This window comes from Neovison vison, chromosome 11 (assembly GCF_020171115.1).
Source record: "Neovison vison isolate M4711 chromosome 11, ASM_NN_V1, whole genome shotgun sequence".
In the NCBI taxonomy this organism is placed as follows: Eukaryota; Metazoa; Chordata; class Mammalia; order Carnivora; family Mustelidae; genus Neogale; species Neogale vison.
The window spans coordinates 188728198-188752487 of record NC_058101.1 but is presented as its reverse complement, the minus strand read 5'-3'; the positions used below and the strand labels follow the sequence as shown (position 1 = coordinate 188752487).

General features: G+C 38.6%; 1 protein-coding gene across 1 annotated transcript in view; it reads right to left on the bottom strand.

Moving 5' to 3' along the window:
• The window catches only part of MTMR7 (myotubularin related protein 7), a 107246-nt gene extending 83916 nt beyond the window's left edge, over positions 1 to 23330 (bottom strand). The window contains exon 1 of the mRNA XM_044225507.1: positions 23242 to 23330. Coding sequence (XP_044081442.1) covers positions 23242 to 23265 — 24 coding nt within the window. The 5' untranslated portion in view covers positions 23266 to 23330. The remainder of the gene's footprint in view (positions 1 to 23241) is intronic.
• Between the last annotated feature and the right edge of the window lie 960 nt (positions 23331 to 24290).

The window sequence follows — 24290 nt, the reverse complement described above, 5'->3', positions numbered from 1 at the left end:
TGAAAAGTGAACTAATATATGATTCCAGCTATATGATATTCTGGAAAAAGGCAAAACTCTGGAGACCCTAAAAAGTTCAGTAGTTGCAGAGATTGGGGCAGGGGGGAAGAGGGATAAACAGATGGATCCTAGAGGATTTTTAGGGCAATGAAACCATTCTATATGATACTATAATGATGGATACGTGTCATCATAAATGTGCTCAAACCCATAAAATGTACAACAGCAAAAACGAACCCTACTGTAAGCTATGGACGCTGGGTGACAAACATGTTCATCATTAGTAACAATGTGCAACTCAGATGCAGATGTTGATAATGGGGAAAGTCTGTATGTATCAGGGCAGGAGGTATACGGGAAATCTCTACACCTTTTGCTCAATACTGCTGTGAACTTAAAGCTGCTTTAAAAACACAAAAGTTACTTAAAAAATAAGCTATTTTTCCAAAGAAGATATTTCCAAAGAAGATATTTCTCCAAATAAGATATACAAATAGCCCCTCCACACATAGAAAGGTGTTCGACATCACTTACCATCAGGGAAATGACAAGCATCACAATGAGCTCTCACTTCACACCCATTAGGATAGTTACAATCAGAAAGATGGGCAATAACAAGCATTGGCCAGAATATGGAGAAATCAGAACCCTCATACGTTGCTGTTGCAGACTCGGGAAAACTGAAAACATATGTTCACATGAAAAAATGTGTATGTTAAGTGCTCAAAGCAGCTTTATTCACAAAAAAACAAAATGTGGAAACAACCCAGTATCAACTGACGGGTGCATAAACTAATGTGGGTGTTGGGTGTATCCATACAATGGAATATTATCCAACTATGAAAAGGAACATAGTACTAATATATGCTATACTATAGAAGAAGCTTGCAAATGAAGTGAACAAAGCCAGTCACAATGGACTGCATAGTGCATGACTCCATTTATACAGAACGACCAAACAGGTAAATGTATAGAGACAGAAAGCAGAATTGTGGTTGCCAGGAATGTGGGCAGAGACACATGGGGAGTGGCTAACAGGTATGAAGCTTCTCTTGAAGGTGACGGAAATGTTGTGAATTTAGATAGTAAAGATTCCGCAAAAGGTAACAAAACACACTGAATTGTACATTTTAAAAGAGTGAATTTTATGGTATGCAAATTATTTCTCATCTTTATGCTGACCAAAAAAAAAAAAAAAAAGAAAAGAAAAAAGAAAAGATGTATCCAATAAGTTACAGAACCATAATTTAAACGATGGCCCCTGACTTCAGAGTCACACTGTCTCCCACTATTAGGCTAAGAGTTGATATACATTTGCCAAATTAAGAATAGCAGGAATTCCTTCCTCCCTTCCTCCTCCCTCTCTCCCCTCCTTCCTGCAACAAATTCACTCAGTTAATAAATATTTATTGAGCGTACGGTATGTGGCAGACAATGCATTTGTTGGCTTTTTTCTTTACTGTGGCAAAATATATACAACATAAAATTTACCATTTCAACCATTTTTAAGTGTGCCATTTGGTGACCTTAAGTACATTCTAGTATATAACCATTTCCACACATTTTCATCTCCTGAAACTCTGTAACCTTTAAGCAGTAACACTTGCTTCCCTTGCCCGCAGCCCCTGGTAACTTTGATTCAACTTGTCTCTAAGAATTTCTTCATTCTACATACCTCAGATAAATGGAATTATACAATATCTGTCCTTTTTTGTCTGCCTTACTTCACTCAGCAAAACGTCTTAAGGGTTCATCCGTTTTGTACTATGTATCAGAATGTCATTCTTTTTAGGGCTGAATAATATTCCACCATATGTATCAACCACAGTTTGCTCACTCATTCTTCTGTTACTGAACACATGGATTTTCTCTACTCTTTGGCTCTTGTGAATAATGCAGTGATGAACACGGGCATACAAATATCTGTTTGTTTTCCTGTTTTTAATTCTTTGGATGCATAGCTAAAAGCTGAATCGATGGGTACGATGGTAATTCTATGTCTAACGTTTTGAGGAACCACCAACCTGTTTTCCACAGCAACTGCACCATTTTGCATTCCCACCAGCAATGTCTAAAGGTTCCAGTTTCTCCACGACCTTGCCAACACTTCTTATTTTCATTGTTCTTACAATGGCCATCCTGCTGAGTATGAAGTGTCTCTTCATGGCTTTGATTTGCATTTCCCTAACAGCTAGTGATGTTAGACATCTTTATATGTGCTTACTGGTCATCTATCTTTGGAGAAATGTATATTCAAGTCCTTCACTCATTTTTTAATTGAGCTGCTTGGTTTTTGCTGTTAGAATCATCCAGCATACCTTTAAGTATTACATACCTCTCATGCTAAGAAATGTATTTCTTTGCAGTCCATGTTGGTGGGTGACTGATGAAGTCAGTAAAGAAGAAAGATTAAGCTACTGAAAATAAATATATTGTTTATGTGCATGATATATGATAGACTACTCAACATTAAAGAGTTCTTAAACACAATGGAATTCAGAGGGAACTATGATCAAACATACAAACATACATCTTTTGAGAGCATTTTCCAAAGTGTATATCTAGTGACTGAATTTATTTCATCAGATTACTTTCAAAAAGATTTGAGGACTTTATAAAATGTATATGATAAAAAAGAAAAAGCGGTATTAAAAAAAAAAAGGCACTCCTATATTGTCATTCTGTAGTTCCCCAAGGGAGTACTCAAGTTTTATGAAGGAAATAATCTGTTTATCTAACAGAATTCTCAAACTGGCCTCTGGATTCCTCTTACCCTACCTCCAAATCTTCCTCTCGTAGCTGTTCCTGTCTTGGCAATCCATCTTTTCAGAGCTGGGGCCAAGAGCCTTGGTGTTACCCTTGACTTCTCTTTCCCTCCGCTCTCATATCTATTCCATCAGGAAATCCTCACCACTCTACTTTTAATTATTACATCCAGTTTATTCTCTCTCCACTCCTGTACCCCAGTTCTCTCTTTCCATTTTTGCTGACCCAACTCCACCCACTTTACTTTTGCCCGAGATCCTGCTTAATATACGTCAGAGCTTGGGTCCTTTCTTTGGATCTCCTCACTGAGAGTGAAGGCCTGTACATGACCTGCACTGCTCGTTCCTTGCCAAATCTCATTTCCCACTACCCCACACCCTGACTTTGACCACACTGCTATTCCTGAAGATTCCAAGCACAATCTCTTAAAAACCTTGTCTCCAAATGTACCTTCGCTTTCTTTAGATATGCAGATGGCTTGTTTCCTCACTTTCTTAGGTCTCTGTTCTAAAACCATTTTATCAGGAAGGCCGTGATGTCATTATATATAAAATAACAATCCTAACTCACTCCAACCAACATCCCTTTTCCCCTTATTTCACTATGTTTCTTCGTGTCATTTTCTCCATCACACACATACATGCACACATGCACAGAGTTTCTATCCCTCTAATTCGAAAGCTACCTGATATCTACTTGCATAGATAGAAACATATATAAACACTGAATGAATGAACATGGATACTTTTTTTTTTTAAGATTTTATTTATTTATTTGACAGAAATCACAAGTAGGCAGAGGCAGAGGCAGGCAGAGAGAGAGAGGGAGGTAGGATCCCCGCTGAGCAGAGAGCCCGATGCGGGGCTCATCCGTCCTAGGACCCTGGGATCGTGACCTGAGCCGAAGGCAGAAGCTTTAACCCACTGAGCCACCCAGGAGCCCCTGAACATGGATTCAGAACACACTGTGTGTTCTGTATACCCAAGCCCCACATGGGACAACTAGATTTCAACTAAACTTTTGCTGAACCTACCAGAAGTGAGGATTTCAAGAAGTGCAAGTGGTTTTTAAGGAATGTTTAGCCACAACTCCCGTCGTAATGTGGTTCAGACAACCCATTCTCACTTGGAAAACTAAAGAAAATATAACTGTCACAGCTTCTCTACTTCTAAGCAGATTGTTTCACTATAACCTAAGAGCCTTGTGTTTGAAGCATAAGACCATCTTTGATGACCGAGGCTACCCCCAATTCTGTTAAATATTGTGCAATAAAAGAACCTCTGTGGGGCGCCTGAGTGGCTCAGTGGGTTAAGCCTCTGCCTTCGGCTCAGGTCATGATCTCAGGATCCTGGGATCAAGCCCCACATTGGGCTCTCTGCTCAGCGGGGAGCCTGCTTCTCCCTCTCTCTGCCTACTGGTGATCTTTGTCTGTCAATAAGTAATTAAGTAAATAAATAAAATAACTTCTAACAATTGGGCAGTAATCTGTCTTTAGACAGATTTGGATCAAAACACAATGTAGGGCTTGATTCTTTAGATAAAATCAAGCTGCAAGAATAAGAAAACATGAGGGGAGGGGCACCTGGGTGGCTCAGTGGCTTAAGCCTCTGCCTTCAGCTCAGGTCATGATCTCAGGGTCCTGGGATCAAGCCCCGCATTGAGCTCTCTGCTCAGCGGGGAGCCTGCTTCCTCCTCTCTCTCTGCCTGCCTCTCTGCCTACTTGTGATCTCTCTCCTCTCTCAAATAAATAAATAAAATAAATCTTTAACCAAAAAAAAAAGAAAAGAAAAGAAAAAAGAAAACATGAGGGGAATGTTTTACAATGCAGGGGCAGCCCATTAACCTGAAGAGAAGAATGCCAGAAAGGACCGCAGAAGTTCCCAGGACTGTGATGGAAAAATCACTGAGAACCCAAACTCCATTCTCTCTCCTGCTCTCAACAGCAAAACACAAGATTGTATAGTTGTTATGGTCATACGCTTTTGAAGCCACAATGTCTGGTTCTGAATCCTCACTCTGTCCCTGATAGCTGGCTGACTTATTTACCTCAGTTTCCTCATCTGTGAAATGGGACTAATAGTTATTATCTCATAGCATAATTTGAAGGCAAATCAATTAATACAGTACACTAGCACATAGCAAGTACTATTTAAAGATTTCCTTTCATCAGTACCATTATTGTATAGTAATATAAAATTTTTGGATACTATATATTGTATAGTAATATACAATATACAATTTATAACAATAACAAACTGCTATAACTGTTATAAACAGTCACAAAAAAATATATTCCATTTCACCAATAGGCAGAAATACAAATTAATGAGAAGCCATACTTCACACACCATCCTCAAGAATTTTTCAGAAAGTTCCTCTGCTACACTGGTTGCAGAAAATTCTAGAGGAAAATCTAGCAGAAGTCATCAAAAATATTTAAAATATGTATAACTAATAACCAAGTAGCAGAAAGTGACTTTAAGAAAACAATCCCATTTACAATTGCACCAAAAAGAATGAAATACCTAGGAATATGTGAGAAAAAGAGGTGAGAGATCTGTACTCTGAAAACTTCAAGATGTAGATGAAAGAAATAAAAGATGACAAGAACAACTAGAAATATATCCCACACTCATACATTGAAGAATGAATATTGTTAAAATGTCCACAGTACCCAAATCAATCTACAGATCCAATGCAATCCTTATCAAAATGCCAACAGCATTTTTCACAGACCTGGAAAAAAAAATCTTAAAATTTGTACAGAACCTAAATAGCCAAAGCAATTTGGAGAAAGAACAAAGCTGGAGGTATTATAATATGAGATTTCAAAATATACGACAAATCTACAGTAATCAAAACAGTATACTACTGGGACAAAGACAGACACATAGATCAACAGAATGGGATAGAGAACCCAGAAATAAACCCATGCTTATATAGTCAGTTCATCTATGACAAAGGGGGCAAGAACACACAAGAAAGCCTCTTCAGTAAATGGTGCTGGAGAAACTGGACAGGTATATGCAAAAAGATGAAACTAGACCACTTTCCTACACTGTACTTGAAAATGAACTCAAAATGGATTAAAGAGGTAAGTATAAGACCTGAGACTATAAAATTACAAAAAGATAACATAGGTGGTAACCTCATGGACACTGGCCTTACCAACATATTTGTGCTCAATATTCCTGCTCAATAAAGGAAACCGTTAACAAAACAAAAAGGCAACTTACTGAATAGAAGATATTTGCAAATGATGTGTCCAATAAAAGGCTAATACGTAAAGAAATTACACAACTCAACAACAACAAAGCAAATTATCTGACTTAAAAGTGGGCAGAGAACGTGAATTGACATTTTGCTAAAGAGGACAAACAGACGGCAAACAGACACACTAGAAGATGCTCATCATCACTCATCATTGGGGAAATGCAAATCAACACCACGATGAGATATTACTTCACACCAGTCAGAAAGGCTAGCATCAAAAAGATAAGAAACAGCAAGTGTTGATGAGGACGAGAAAAAAGAACCCTTGTCCACTATTGGTAGGAATGTCAATTAGTGCAACCTCAGTGGATCACAGTATGAAAGTTTCTCAAGAAATTAAAAATTGGGGGGGTGCTGGATGGCTCAGTAGGTTAAGCCGCTGCCTTCAGCTCAGGTCATGATCTCAGGGTCCTGGGATAGAGTCCCGAAATCGGGCTCTCTGCTTGGCAGGGACCCTGCTTCCTCCTCTCTCTCTGCCTGCCTCTCTGCCTACTTGTGATCTCTCTCTCTGTCAAATAAATAAATAAAATCTTTTTTAAAAAGAAATTAAAAATAGAAATGTCATATTTGATATGGTAATAATTGATCTGATAATTCCACTGTTGGGTATTTACTCGAGGAAACGGAATGCATTAATTTGAAATAATGTATGGGCCCCAAAGTTCTCTGCAGCATTATTTACAATGGGCAAGATATGGAAGCAACCCAAGTATCCAGCAATAGATGAATGGAGAAAGAAGATGTGGTGTATATATATATACATACACATATATGTATATATGATGGAATATTACACAGTCATAAAAGCGAATGAAATCTTATCATTTGCAATGAACCTAGGAGCTATTATGATGAGTGAAATAAATCAGACACAAAGACATATACCCTATGATTTCACTTACATGTGGAATCTAAAAAACGAAACAAATGAACAAACCAAAGAGCAGAAACAGACTCATAAACACAGAGAACAAAGTGGTGGTTGCCATGGATGAGGGGAGTGGAGGATCAGGCAAAACCAGTGAAGAGGATTAAGAATTATAAGCTTTCAGTTACAAAGTAAATTAATTACAGGGATGAAAAGTACAGCAGATGGAATAGTCAATAATACTATCCTCACATTGTGTGGTGACAGACAGTGACTTATAATGGTGAGCCCCGAGTAATGTAGAGAATTGTTGAATCACTATGTTGCACACCTGAAACTAATATAAGATTGTATGTCAACTGTATTTCAGTAATAACAATTAAAAATAAATAAATAAAACATATAGAAAAAGAGCCTGACAATATACTTTAGAAATTTAATCTGAGGCAACAGGGACCGCACAACACTTTAAATACAGTGATGTTTATCACTGCTCTTTATTATAGGGACAAAACTGGAGACAAATTAAGTATCAAATAAATTGTCAAATTTATTTTTAAATTGTCATAAATTGTCAAAAATAATGAAGTGTCTGAGATTTTAACCTCTTGCAACATGCAAGTTAGCTTCCCACAGTTTCATGGATGCTGACAGAAGGTACTAGACTCCTGGGTCAGAAACAAAGGACTTTATTACTCACTGCACACCTAGAAGCATGAGTGTTATGTTTCCATCAGATGCCTAGGCTGCTACCCTACATCCAAGTCTAAAGGGCATGATGGAGCCGCCTGGATGGATGTTGCATAGAAAGTAGATCTGTGGGGCGCCTGGGTGGCTCAGTGGGTTAAGCCTCTGCCTTCAGCTCAGGTCATGATCCCAGAGCCCTGAGATAGAGCTCTCTGCTCAGCGGGGAGCCTGCTTCCCCCTCTCTCTCTGCCTGCCTCTCTGCCTAGTTGTGATCTCTCTCTGTCAAATAAATAAATGAAATTGTTATCAAAAAAAAAAGTAGATCTGTGTCACAGATGAGGAAACTTGGAGCTTAGAGTTTAAGAAAAGTCAGTCTCTAAAGAGGTATGCCAGCAACCCTAACCAAACTCTGCCTCCAAGGAAAACATAATGTTTATTAGCTTGGACCGCAAAAAAAAATTTCCCTTTGCCCCTGAGAGAAAAACTATTTCTATCTTCCAAAGCCATTTGCAATAAAATCATTTTTGAGAAAGTAGTTCAGAGTAAAAGTGCAGAAACATTTAAGAGCCATGGAGAATCGCCACCCCATATGAAATAATTTACAATGCATCCGATGTGAGATGTTGTAGTTATCACTGATAACTACACTGATTTTCTGAAGAATGTTTAATAAAATAAGAAAAAATATTTATAGTGACTATAAAATTACTGAGACTATAAAATTACAAAAAGATAACATAGGTGGTAACCTCATGGACATTGGCCTTACCAACATATTTGTGGATACATGGATATATCTCAGGCAAGTAAAACAAAAGCAAAAATAAACTACTGGGACCACTCCAAACTAAAATTCTCCTGCTCAATAAAGAAAACCGTTAACAAAATTCTTGTCTCATCCTCCAAAATTATATACACACACAAAGAGAGAAAATAAACTTAACTTTTTTTTTTTAGATAAATCTTTTTTTTTTTTTTTTTTGACAGACAGATCACAAGTAGGCAGAGAGAGAGAGGAGGAGGAGGCAGGCTCCCCGCCGAGCAGAGAGACCGACCCTGAGGACCCAGAGATCCTGAGCCAGGACCCTGAGATCATGACCTGAGCCGAAGGCAGAGGCTTTAACCACTGAACCACCCAGGTGCCCCTAAGCTTAACTTTTTATATTACTTTTCTATTTATATGTAAAGCAAGGGCTGATAATCTACACAGAGTTAACGGCAGTTTTTCCTGGGTGTTGAGATACACGTGATTTTTATTTTCTTTCTGCTCTTTTGAACTAAATTTTCTGTGATATACTTCTGTAAGCAGAAAAAAAAGGCTTTTCAAAAAATATACACAGATATGGCTGACACCTAAAGTACAAGTGATAAAAGAAAAAAATGTGTACGTTAGACTTCATCAAAATTAAAAACCTTTGTGCTTCAAAGGATGCCTTCGAGACCATGAAAAGAAAACTGACAGAATGGGAGGAGATATCTGCAAGTCATATATCTAGTTAGGGACCTGTATCAGAATACATAAAGAATTTTTTGCAACTAAATAAGTAAATTTTTAAAAAGACAAATAATGCAATTTAAAGACAATCAAAGGGGGCACCTGGGTGGCTCAGTGGATTAAGCCGCTGCCTTTGGCTCAGGTCATGATCTCAGTGTCCTGGAATCGAGCCCCGCATCGGGCTCTTTGCTTAGCGGGAGCCTGCTTCTCTCTCTCTCTCTGCCTGACTCTCCGCCTGCTTGTGATCTCTCTCTCTGTCAAATAAATAAATAAAATCTTTAAATAAATAAATAAATAAATAAATAAATAAGGACAATCAAAGGTTTTGAACAGATGGTTCTCCAAAGAAGATAAAACCAATGGTCACTAAGCACATGAAAATACACACTATGTAATTAGTCTTTAGGGAAATGCAAATCAAAACCATGATACATACCACTTTCCACCCACTAAGATGAATAAAAGAAAAAAAAGACAGTAACAAGTGCTGACAAGGATATGGAAAAACTAGAATCCTCATACACTGGTGGAACTTTGAAATGGTACATTACAGTTCTTCAAAATGTTAAACTTAAGAGTTGAAATATGATTCAGCAATTTCACTCAGAGAGGTGAGATTCCACCTATGAGAAAGAAAAACATATACCCACACAAAAACTTGTATACAAAAGTTCATAGGAGCATTATTCATAGGAGCCCAACAATGGAAACAAGACAAATATCCATCAACTGATGAATGGATAAACAAAATCTGGCATATCCATAGAATGGATAGAAAGCAATGAAGTGCTGATAAACGCTACACTCTGATGAAACTTGAAAACATTATGCTAAGGGAAAAAAGCAAGCCACACGCTGTATGACTCAATTTATATGAAATATCCAGAAAAAGTAAATATACAGAGACAGAAAGTGCATTAGTGGTTGATGGGTAAGGAGGGGGGAGAAGTGGGAGTGATCATTACTAAGTACGGGTTTCTTTTTGGAGTGATGACATGTTCTGAAATTAGATAATTGTGCTGGTGAGCATAGAGAAAAGGAAAGACATATATGTTAAAAGAATTAATTTTATAGTATGTGAATTCTGAGTAAATTTGTTATTATATATATATTACAATATCTATATGCCACCCACATAATAAAATCACCAATAATTAAAATGTAAAAAGATATAAGTGGATAACACAGAAAAGTAACAAAATATCAAAAAACATGTTTGAAAAGGTTTCAACATCACTAGTAAAAAAAAAATACAATGAAAGAATGAAGTGCCATTCCCCTTATTTAAATGAGCAAATATTTTTATTTTTATTTATGTTTTTATTTTTTAGGTTGTCTTTGTTTTTTTTTTAAATTGACAACATATAATGTATTATTAGTTTCAGAGGTACATATTTTTAATTCATCAGTCTTATATGATACCCAGTGACAAATATTTTTTAAATAATAAAGCAATGGCACAGTGAGGACACTATACTCTGTTTCTAAAAATTGATATGTTTTTGTAAAGTCATTTAGCAATATATATCAATTGTTCATCTTCTGTGACACAGTAACTCCATCTAGGGATCTATCCTAAGGGAGTAGTAGTTACATATGCAGATAATAATTAATAAACAAGATTTTCATCATAACATTACTGTAATAGCCTTATGGGGAAATATTTAATATGATAATATTTCTACATTATAAAACATCACATAGTCTTTTAAAAGCATGTTTTCAAAGACCACAATACAGTAAAGGAAACATACAACAAAATTGAACTGGGTGATCCTTAATTTATAAACAAACAAATAAAAGGGTTGAGTATTCATGCAAAAAGAAAACCGGCAGAAGGAAATATATTCAGTTATTAACACTTGTTAATTTCTGTATCAATTCTAATATAGAATCAAAAAATACTTTTATTTGTTAAATGAAATTGAAAGAAGAAATAACAGTGCTGATGAAAACACAGAAAAAGAATCTTCTCATGAATCTATTGATCCCTCTCAATCACATAGAACACTTGCACATCAGATCACTATTTTCAAACGGGGGACATGGAATTTTCTAATTATAAGTTGGTAACTTGGACATTAATTCAAAGCAAGATTCTAAAATTGCTTCTTTAATGGAATTTTGTATGAACCTAGAAAAGGAAATCATCAATCAACAGGAACATTGTAATACATCATCATTACAGACAACTTCATTTTTTCCTTCCATAAGCTATTTGGAGAGGTGATGAAGGACAAGTTTCTCAAATGGTAGATGGCACCGAACCGAGAGAACAAGTTAATCTGCTACCAGAATGGAAATCCTGGGTGACGGGGGGAAACAGCTTTGGTTACTAGGAAGTTATAACCACCTAATAATCTAGTTTCTTTCTTGAACAAAATCATGGATGAGGTAACAGGGGGTAGCCTGTTAAAATGCCAGTGGTAAAAACCAAGAGGGGCAGAAGATGTGTACCAGGATCAAAAGACAGAATAAGGGATTAAGCAATAAACCAAACCAATGAGACTCTATTCAACAAAGATGAGTGTAAGACACTATCATTCAAGGAAAAGGCAGGGCAGGTTTGACTTCACAGCACAATGGGTGGAGCTAATTTAATGGTTCTCTTCCACAGTCAGTTCACCAAAAGGCCACTGAGATGTGGCCCTGTGGAATGCACAATTTACAACCATAAAGAGTTAATAAATTTTACTCTCCCAATTCAACAAAACCTCAAGTAATCATATTTTTGTAACTCACTGAATAAAGTAACCAGGATGGTAAAAGAACTTAAACAAAGCCACTGGTTGGCTGCCAGAATAGGCAGCCCTAAGCTAACTACTTAGGTAGGAGGGAAACGTTAGGGGGATGGAAGCATGAAATGAAATACTTGAAGAGCCATTTCCTGGAAGGAGGGTTGATGCACTGGGCAATATCCCAATGAACAGAACTAGACCTAATTGCTAAAACCTAAATTGAAACAGATTTTTACTAAATACAAAGAAACTTCTTAATGATTAGAGCTGTCCATGGTCATTACGGACTGCCAAGGGACACAGTGAGAAGGACACCGTGCATGACAAGTATGAAACTTGGAGTAGGTGGGCACTTAGCTTAGAGGAAATTTAAACATGACTCTAGAACAGAGAAGAACTACAAAACCCACCAAAAACAGCTTTTTTTTTTTTAATTTATTTATTTGACAGAGAGAGATCACAAGTAGACAGAGAGGCAGGCAGAGAGAGAGAGAGAGGGAAGCAGGCTCCCTGCTGAGCAGAGAGCCCGACGCGGGACTCGATCCCAGGACCTCGAGATCATGACCCGAGCCGAAGGCAGCGGCTTAACCCACTGAGCCACCCAGGCGCCCCTCAAAAACAGCTTTAAAAATAGCAATAAACACATACTATCAATACTTATTTTTAATGTAAATGGACCAAATGCTCCAATCAAAAGACACGATCTGGCTGAATGGACAAAAAAATAAGACCCATATATATGCTGCCTCTAAGAGTCTCACTTTAGACTCTTTAGAGAGTCTCACCTGAAGACACACACAGACTGAAAGTGAAGGGATGGAAAAAGATATTTTATGCAAATGGAATGAAAAGAAACCTGGAGTAGCGATACTTATATTAGACAAAACAGACTTTAAAGATTTTTTTTTCAGACTTTAAAGATTTTATTTATTTGTTTGACAGACAGAGAGATCACAAACAGGCAGAGAGGCAGGCAGAGAGAGAGAGGGGGAAGCAGGCTTCCTGCTGAGCAGAGATTTTTTTTCCCCATGTGGGGCTCGACCCAGGACTCTGAGATCATAACCTAAGCCGAAGGCAGAAGCTTAACCCATTGAGCCACCCAGGTGCCCCCAGACAAAACAGACTTTAAATCAAAAAACTGTAACAAAAGACAAAGAAGGTCATTATAAAATGATAAAGGGATCACTCTAACAAGAAGATATAACAGTTGTAAATATTTACACACCCAAAATACGAGCACCTAAATACGTACAGGAAATACTAACAGACTTAAAGGGGAGAAATTGACAGCAATACAATAATACTGCAGACTTTCACACCCCATATACATCAATGGATAGATCATACAGAGAGAAAATCAATAAGGAAACAGAGTCCTTAAATGATATATTAGACAAAATGGATCAACAGATAAATTTTTAAAAATGCCATTCAAACACAGCAGATTCCTTTCAAGTGCACATGTAACATTCTCCAGAACAGATCACATGTTAGGCCACAAAACAAGTCTCAATAAATTTAAGAAGACTGAAATCAAGCATTTTTTTTCCCAACCATAATGATATGAAATTAGACATTAATTATAATTTTAAAAACTAGGAAAAAACCCACAAGTACATAGAGGTCAAACAACATGCTACTAAACAACCAACGGGTCAAGAAAGATCAAAGAGGAAACCCAAAAATACCTTGAGACAAATGAGAATGGAAAAACAATGGTCCAAAGTCTATGGAACTAGCAAAAGCATTTCTAAGAAGGAAGTTTATCTTAATACAGGCCTACCTCAAAATATAAGGAAAATCTCAAATAAGCAATCTTACTTCCACCCAATGGACTATAAAAAGAACAAACAAAGCCCAAAGTTAGTAGAAGGAAGTTAGTAATAGAAATAAGAAAGGAAATAAATGAAATATAAACTTTAAAAAACAACATAAAAGATCAACAAAACTAAGAGCTGGTTCTGTCCAAAGATAACAAAATTTAAAAACCTTTAGTCAGACTTAATAAGAAAAATACCGAGGGCCCAAATAAATAAAATCAAAAATGAAAGAGGAGAAGGTACAACCGACACCACAGAACTAGAAAGGATTATAAGAGACTACTACGAACCAAACAATTATATGCAAACAAACTGGACCTAGAAAACAATGAATACACCTAGAAGAAATGGAGAAATTGATAGAAACATATAATCTTCCAAACTGAACTAGGAAGAAATAGGAAATCTGAACAGACCAAGTATTAGGATAAAATTGAATAGGTAATCAAGAAACTCCCACTAAACCAAAGTCCAAATGGATTTACCAGTAAATTCTACCATCTATTAAGAAAGAGTTAGTATCTGTCTCAAACTATTTCCCAAAAAATAGAAGAGGAAGAAACACTTCCAGATTATTTCTATGAGGCCAGCATTACCCTGATATCAAAACTGACAAAAAAATTAAACTACCGGCCAATATCCCTGATGAACACGAACACAAATTCCTCAACAAACTATTACCAACCAAATTCAATAATATGTTAAAAGGATCATAAAGCACGATCAAGTGGGATGTTGAAAGGATGATTCAATATGAGCAAATCAATGTGTACACTACATTAACAAAATGATAAAATCTCTCAACAAAGTGAGCACAGAGGGAACATCCCCCAGCATAATAAATACCATATATGACAAACCCACTATCATACTCAACAGTGAAAAGCTGAAAGCTTTTCTTCTAAGATCAGGAACAAAGCAAAGATGCTCACTCCCACCACTTTTATTCAACACAGTACTGAAAATCTTAACCCCAGTAATCAGACAAGCAAAAGAAATGAGGCATCTAAGTTGGTAAGGAAGAAGTAAAACTTTCACCGTTTGCCAACAAAATGATATAGAAAACTCTAAAGACACCATAAAAAAAAACTATTAGAACAAACAAATGCCGTAAAGTTGCAGGACACAAAATTAATACCCAGATATCTATTGCTAATAAATCTATACACTAATAACAAACCATCAGAAAGATAAATTAAGGGGCGCCTGGGTGGCTCAGTGGGTTAAGTCTCTGCCTTCTGCTCAGGTCATGATCTCAGGGTCCTGGGATGGAGCCCCACAGGGAGCCTGCTTCCCTCTTTCTCTCTGCCTGCCTCTCTGCCTACTTGTGATCTCTCTCTCTGTCAAATAAATAAAATCTTTTTTTTAAAAAAAGAGAAAGATAAATTAAGAAAACTATCCCATTTATAATTTCATCAAAAAGAATGAAATACCTAGAAATAAAGGTAACTAAGGAGGTTAAAGACTTATAGTCTGAAAACTAGAAGACATGGATGAAAGAAATTGAAGAAAACACAAATCAGTGGAAAGATACACTGTTCTCATGGACTGGAAGAATCAATATTGTTAAAATGTCCAGACCGCCTAAAGCAATCAACAGATTCAATGTAATCTCTATCAAAATACCAACGGTATATTTCACAGAACTAGAATAAATAAACCTAAAATTTGTATGAAACCACAAAGCAATCTTGAGAAAGAACAAAACTGGAGGTATTAAGCTCCAGATCTCAAACTATGCTACAAACCTATACTAATCAAAACAGTATGGTACTGGCACTAAAACAGACACATAAATCAATGGAACAGAACAGAGCTCGAAAATAAACCCACATTTATATGGTTAATTAACCTAAAACAAAGGAGGCAAGAACACACAACCGGGGAAAGACGGTGTCTTCAATAAATGGTGCTGGAGAAAGTGGACTCCTACATGCAAAAGAATGAAACTGGACCACTCTCTTATGTCAGATACTAAGATAAACTCAATATGGATTAAAGACTTATATAAAAGACCTGAAAGCTCATAAAACATAACACAAGCAGTAACTTCAATGGCACTGGCCTTAGTAATATTTTTTTGGATCTATCCCACAGAGAATGACAAAAATATGCAAAACCAAAAATAAACAAATAGGGCTACATCAAACTAAAAAGCTTTTTTCCACAGCAAAAGAAACCATCAACAACATAAAGACAACCTACTAAACAGAAGAAAATATTTGCTAATGATACATCTGATAAAGGCCTAATATATAAATTATATAAAGAATTCATACAACATGACTGTAAAAAAAAACCCACAACAATCCATTTTAAATATGGGCAGAGGAGGGGCGCCTGGGTGGCTCAGAGGGTTAAGCCTCTGCCTTCGGCTCAGTTCATGATCCCAGGGTCCTGGGATCTACATCGGGCTCTCTGCTTGGTGGGGAGCCTGCTTCCCCCCATCTCTCTGCCTGCTGCTCTGCCTACTTGTGATTTCTCTCTGTGTCAAATAAATAAATAAAATCTTTTAAAAAAATGGACAGAGGAGCTGAACATTTTCCAAAAAGACATACAATGGCCAACAGACATGTGAAAAGATGCTCTACATCACTAACCATCAGGGAAAGGAAAATCACCACCACAAAGAGGTAGCAGCCTATACCTGTTAGCATAGCTAGTATCAAACAGATAAGAAATAACAAATGTTGGCAAGGGTGTAGAGAAAAGGAAACCCCCATGCACTGTTGGTGGGAATGACAATTGGTACAATCACTGTGGAAAACAGTATTAAAAAATTAAAAATAGAATTATCATATGACCCAGCAATTTCACTACTGGGTATCTACCCAAAGGAAACAAAAATGATAATTCAAAAAGATAGATGTATATTGAAGCATTACTTACAATGACCAAAATATGGAAGCAACCTGAGAGTCTTCAACAGATGAGAGGTTAAAAAAATATTTGGCATATTTATGAAATGGACTATCATTCCATCATAAAAAAGAATGAAATCTTGCATTTGCCACCACACAGACCTAGAGGTATGATATTATGCTAAGTGAAGTAAGTCAGACAGAGAAAGACAAACACTGTATGATTTCATTTACATGTGGAATCTAAAAAAAAAAAACAAATAAAACAAAGTAGAAACCTATTCAAACATACTCATAAGTACAGAAGACAAATGAGTAGTTGTCAGAGGGGAGGAGTGGTGGGTGGACAAAGTAGGTGAAGGAGGCTAAGAGGTACAAACTTCCAGTTATAAAATAAATAAGTCATAAGGATGTAAAGTACAGCACAGGGAGCAGTCAATAATATTGCAATAACCATGGAAGATGACAGATGGTGAGTGGGCTTATCATGGTGACCGTTTCGTAATTATGTAGACATTGAATCACTATGTCATACACCTGAAACTGATAATCATGTATGCCAAGTAACTTCAATTTAAAAACAAAACAAGAAACACATGATTCTAGTCCATTCTCTTCTCAGATGCCAGTACCTCCATATCTTCACTGCCAAGAGTCACTTGTTTAGATGCCTCTATTCCATTAAAAGATAAACTAATTTCTTTTATACAAACAGGTGTAATTGTGGGAAACCTCTCTATTTTCAAGCAAGATCTTCTTCTCTGCCATCTCTACCCTTTGTTTCTGCTGAGACTATAAAGAATTTGCCTAAACACTGGGCCATATGAGAATCTTTCAAATCCTGAAAGATATCATGTGATGCCCTCATGAGATTGTTCCTACTCTAAAAGCTTTCTATTCTGGGCAATATATATTAAGAAAACTATACCAGAGATTTTCATAGGGGCTCAAAATCCAAATCCCTAATAGCGGAGACAGGTTACACAAACTATAGCCACATGAATATGCACTCACCAAAACAATAAGTAGGTTAATGAATTCTGAATATAATATACATATATACAAAATAACAGTGGGCAAAAGTCCAGTAAGAGAGAAAAAACACACTATAACTATGTAAAAAGGGTCACTGTCTCAAATCAGAACTGAATTTGGAATGATAGAAATATGACTTCATGTTCACTGGGTTGGTTTCGTAAGAAATTGCTTTAATGTTTAACTATTAAATTCTATATTCCCTTTTGATGCAAATCTATCTATTCATACCATCTAAACCATTGTTTCCAAAGTATCTAGGTTCTCTATACCATACATTTCATTCTGCAGTGTTGAAATCACATGTTTTAGTAATATCGTAATAAGATGTAATTAATCATAACTTCCCCAAAAAAGTAACAGAATTACTATATGATCCTGTAATTCCACTTCTAGGGATACACCTAAGAGAACTAAATACTTATTTTCAGGGGGTGGGGATTGGGCAAAATGAGTGAAAGGGAGAGGGAGATACGGGCCTGCAATTATGGAATGGCTAAATCATGGAAATAAAGGAGCATAAAGAATACAGTCAATGATGTGTAATAGCCATGAAATGGGACAGGTGGTAGCTACACTTGTGGTGAATATAGAATAATGTATAAACTTGTCACGCCCCAAGTATATGCCTGAAACTGAGGTACCATTGTGAGTCAACGATATGCAAATTTAAAAAAATTATTTTCACACATACACACAAACAAGTATAGGAGTGTTCATAGCAGCAATATTCATAATAATCAAAAAGTGGGAACAACCCAAATGCCCATCAGCTGTTGAATGGATAAGCAGCACGGAGTGGAATATCATCCTGCATAAAAGGGAATGAGGTATCATTACACGCTATGACTTGGATGAACCCAGAAATATTATGCTAAACGAAAGAAGTCACAAGAGGCCATATCTCAGATTATGGTATGAGATGTCCACAATAGGCAAGTCTAACAGAGACCAAAAGCAGACTAGTGGTTGGCATGGGGGAACAAGGACTGACTACTAATCGGCACTGGGTTTCTTTTGCGGGTGATAAAATGTTCTTAATTAGAGACTGGTGATGGTTGCACAACATTGTAAATGCACTAACAAACGCTGAATTGTATAAAATTACTGAAATGGTGAATTTCATGTTAATTTGGATTCTAGCTCATTAAAACTACATACAATCACAAAATACATATTATATATATAATAAAAATTTTTATTTTATATATAATATATATTATACATAATAAAAATTATATATATAAAATATGTATATATATACATATATATATGACATAATATACTGACCTCTATGAGTATTCAACGCTAAATCTATTAGAGGATTCACAATACTATCCCTAGTCATGGGTAAAACACACAAGGCCTGGTTCACTAAAGCAAATAGGAAAAACAGAAGAACTCAAACCAAGAATAACTCACTCCTATTATTCAATTGTTAATTTATTTACCGATGCTTAATTGGGCCAGAAACTGTGTTAGAGTGAATAAGACATGATCCTCACCTTCATAAGGCTCCTAGTCTAGCATGGGAGCTGGACATTAACCAATGACTCAAATAAATCTTAAACTTGTAACAAGGAGCCTAAGGTGAAATATTACATTTGGTGATACAATATAACAGGCAAACCTGACTCAGAGGAGGAACTGGGCAACAACCACTCTGAGGAATTTCTATTAGTCTATAACTAGAGATGAGTTTTAGCCTGGTCTGAGGCTAAGAGTCTATCCCCCAGATGTAACAGCAATGCAAAAGTGCTGGGGCAGAAAAGAACTCACATTAGAGAAACACATGAAGGCTAGTTGTGACCAGAGGGTAGTAAATAAGAAAATGACTGTCCCAGAATGAGGCTGGGGAAGTGAAGAGGGGTTGGTCTATCCAGGGCCTTATGGCCACTCTGAGCATTCTCACTTTATATACTAGGTACAAAGGGAAACCACCCAGAGGACATCTGACTCCTGATTTCGGCTCAAGTCATGATCTCAGAGCTGTGAGATTGAGCCCTGTGTCAGGCTCTGCGTTCAGCACAGTCTGCTTGAGATGTTCTCTTCCTCTCCCTCTGTCAACCACCCTGCCCTTACACTCTCTGTCTAAAATAAGTAAATCTTTAAAAATAAAGACCAAAAAAAAAAAAAAAAAAGGGAAGCCACCCAAGAATTTCAGCGGACAAGTAACATGATCAGCTTGTGCCTTAAAAGCCTCCCCAGGCTCCCACTGTGCAGAAGGGGTTAGTTAGAGAAGAGTGAAGAGGACAGTTACCAGTCAGTAGGCTAGCCCAGTAATGGCTCAGACAAGGGGATGAGGTGGAAAAAGAAGACATTTTCAAGGTCATTTTTGCAGTTTGGGAGTCATCACATATTCTATTTTACAACTAAAATAGTGACATGGCGGGGGGGGGGGGAGCCTTCCAGAAAGATCAAAGCATAAAAAGTAGAGATTACTTAGCCAGGATTATAGACACATTAGCTTCAGTCCAGTACCAAACCAAATCCTACAAAACACTTCAAGCTACGTCCAGGAGTCCTGCAGTCTTTTTGTATAACTGAACCCACTTCTTGCAGGGTATTTTCTTTCTACCAAGCTTTCAGACTGGTTAAAAAAGAAATCCAGATAGAGAAGTAAAATCCCAAAAATTCACTATGATGAGTGCAGGTAATGGTTGGTGTCCTCACTTTGACCCAACTACAGACTAGCTTATCCTCAGAACATTTCTTTTCTATAAAGGAACAATTCTGGGAGAGAAACACCCTGCTTAACATATGCTCGGTTAAAGGCTTCAGTTAAACACGCACACACACACACAGAAAGAAATATGTGCAAAGTATTCCAGATTATTCATGTGCATCTGTCTCAAACTGCACTCCAGAGACAGAAGCAGAACACAGAGGCTGTGATGGATATCATACAGCTTCTAAAGAGTAAATGAATGACTTTCATTGTAGTAGCAAAGCAACTGTACGTTATACACGCATATATGCATGCACTTCCTTTTCTCTTAAAGTAAAAGCCTGCTATCCACATGGTAAATAATCACTTCAAACCCACAGTGGATCAGAAAAACAAAATTTGTGAATATCCTTATATCCTTATAGCCCAAGACATGAATCATAAAATCTAAGGCAAACTACCTATCCAGCTCCCCCAGAGCATACTGGAAACAAAACAGAAGGATGGATATAATCACGACTAATGATATACTTCGCAACATATACTCTGTAAGTAACCATGTTCTATTTTTCGTTTATACTGTGAAAATTAGTTTTGCACCTAAAAATGCAAAATGAAAAGAGATGTTGTTTAGCCTCAAGCAATCCATCATTTCCATCTTTATCACTCATAAGGTTTCAGCGTCTTTGAGGTTGTAATGATACCTTACAATACATCGCACGGACGCAATTTGCAAGAGAACTGTTTCAAGCGCTCCTGGTCCTCCTTGACTCCTTACATGTTAAGACTCTACTCTTCTTTTTGTTTGTTTAAAATTATTTTTATTAACATGTAATGTATTATTTGTCCCAGGGGTACAGGTCTGTGAATCATCAGGCTTAGCACATTTCACAGCACTCACCATAGCCCATACCCTCCCCGGTGTCGATCACCCTGCCACCCTATCCCTACCCTCCCAACCCCCAGCAACCCTCAGTTTGTTTCCTGAGATTTAAGAGTCTCTTGTGGTTTGTCTCCCAAGACGCTACTATTCTTTAAGAAGACTTCCTCACCCTTTATAGTTGAGCTCATTCTCATCCACCCTCTCCTCCGTCCACTGTCTCTTGTATATATCTCTGTCCAGACTTACAACTGCCTCCCCTTCCAGACAAGGAGTTCCCTGAGGCTTCAAGATCCCAGAACCTAACAGAGCCTCACTCATGAAAGGTTCTCAAAGGCTGGTGAAATGATATGAATGAGTAAATTAATCTGACCCATCCAACCTCTGTATTTAATTTTTCCACCTGTGTTATCCTAAATATTAATAACCCTCAATCCAATGCCATTTCAGATGATTCTCCATTCCCCCCCCCATTTTTTCCATTTCCTAATAGAAGAAGATTTCTGATTTGAGGTACTAAACTACTTAGAGGGTGTTCACGAAAACCAATTATAAGAATAAGTAGAATATTGTTTGCTGCTTAGGTTGATACACATGGCTTTGTACAGAATTTGAACATAGATGAGAAAAGGCCTTTACTCCCCACATTCATATTCTATGGTGTCATGTCACTCTATCACTCTTGCTATTGACCTTCACATCAGGTATCATTTTTATAAAGGACCCCCTTTATCATGACAAAGATGTCCTTGGCAAGGATGAAGGGAATCCGTGAGTTAAATCTGTCATTCCGGAATAAATTATTTAGCACCACTTCCATCCTGAAAGCTCTGAGCCGCCTACCTTGTGGTTTAGGGCACTCTCTTTTATGTTCACAATTTCCCAATAGTAAAGCAACAATTTAATTCCATAGTGCAAAATCAATACAACTTAAATTAACTATTGGAACTGACACTATCTAGCAAACTAAAAGATTTATTCTTCCACTGACCTGAGATCGTTGTAAAGCTGCTTCTACAAAGAGGTACTTAGGAACCATTCTACAGTTTAGGAATGAATTCTTACTGGACTTTTAACAAAGCGATGCCCTCCCTCTCCCCCCTTGCATGAAAAGAGTGGGATCCCTGGAGCCCTTTAAATTCTGACCACACAGACCCAGCTTTGACTCAACTCTATCAAGGGCCTAGATTTTGAACGTGAGATCATCCTGGAAACACAAGGAGCTATGGTGGTAGTAACGAGAGACAGCCAACTGGCTTGAAATACATTCTTTCACTAGTTTAGGGGTTTTGTCAGACACGAATGCTGATCATCGTTTTCACTCTAAATTACATTAGTAGTGCAACTATGAGTGGGAAAGTTTGGTGCAGCCGTCAACGATTCCAATGTCATTATCTGGAATGGCCAGGCACCAGCCGCTTTTGTTGAGTGGCAAAAGCTGGTGCTGTTTTCAAACACCCCAGTGGATGTATCTGAAAGCGGCACCCTTCTCAATGAACGAAAACTGGTGGAAACGGCAAGAAGATGGAAGGACCGAGAATAACGTTCACCCCACACCGAATATTGATCATCTGCTCTGTGTAAGGTCCATTGCAGCTGATAGCCTGAGGATGGGAAGCTAAAGGGTGAGCTATGTGGGTCTGAGCCCTTAGATTCAACAAGCTTCCGGAGTGCCCAATGCAGTCCACCTGCACGTAACTCCTTCCCTTGCACCTGTCATCAGGAAGGCTTTTTCTCTTTCAACTGCTCAGAGCAGCCAACAGAAAATTGGGGGCGGGGGGGCAGTTAAGGAGGGGGGGGGGTGCAGCAGCAGCAACCTAGTGCCAGACCAGAAGGGAGCGTTTATCAGCTTATCAGCAGCCTTATTACTCAACGGACAATTGGGGTTCCTTCCCATCCACCCTTATGTCCAATGCACGCTCTCAAGGACAAGAGGTTAGATCCGGCAACAGCCAAAGCTAGGCCTGTGAGGCAGCCAGAGAAAGACCAGCCTCCCAGCGAGCCGGGAGATGCTCGAGCCCTGCCTCCTCCTCCCTGGCTCACGAAGCCGGCTCGGCCAGCGCCCCGCAGGGAAACCGGGCCTCCCGCCGGCTCAGCATCCCTCCTCCAGCTCCCGCTCTCCCTCTTCCGCCCGCGCCCGTGCCACCAACCTTGGGCGTGCGGATGTGCTCCATGGTGGGCCCGCGTCTGCAAGGTCCTGGGCAGGCGCGGCCTCACGCACCTGCGCGCGTCTGCAGCGCGGCGGGAGGGGACGCGGGGAGGGGGCTTCGCGCCCGGGAGCGGGCGGGCCACAGGGCTTGGCTCCGCCTCCAGGTGCGGCGGCGCCCGCGCGAGGCCGGCGTGCGGGCCCGGGGCGCCAGCGCGGCCCTAGAGCGCGCGCGCCCCCGTGTTCCTGCCACCTTCCCTGCGTGAGGCCGCCCCGCCCAGTCCTGGTTGGGGTCTCTGAAAGCCGCTGGCTCTTCTTTAAGAGGGGCAGCCAGCGTAATACTGTGACGCTGCGGTTCCCCAAGACACAATGGGGGCCTTGTGTTGGGTGTGGCCTCTTGGAGGATTGCTGGGGAGTACGCGCAGCTCCGCACCGCCCATTGATGGGCTTCCTTCCAGAGCGTCCCAGGATAGGTAGGACTTCAGGGTGGGGCAGGAAAAAGGCTGCCACTTGCACTCCGCATCCTGGACGGCCTAGGAGGCTATGTCTGTATGTTTGAGCGCATGAGCAGCTGGCACAGCATTTGGGATAAGGGTGACAATAATAGCAACAGTGTTAGAGCCTTAGGAGGTGTTTTATTAAGTCAGAAATCTCACATCAACCTGCCACTTCACTGTTGGAAGAGATGCCTTCCCTTAGCACCGTGTTGGGTGCTCATCTGCCATCTTCACTTAGTTCTAACTGTACCAGAAAGAAAAGATACAAAACATCCATGATAAGGTGTCATTTTTCTATTCATGATATTAAGAGTAGTTGTTGCTATTGTTTTTTTTAAAGATTTTTATTTATTCACTTGACAGAGAGAGATCACAAGTAGGCAGAGAGAGGAAGGGAAGCAGGCTCCCTGCTGAGAAGAAAGCCCGATGTGGGACTTGATCCCAGGACCCTGAGATCATGACCTGAGCCAAAGGCAACAGCTTAACCCACTGAGCCACCCAGGTGCCCAGTTGTTGCTATTGTTAATACCTCGCTATGAGGGGAAAGCCTGAGAAG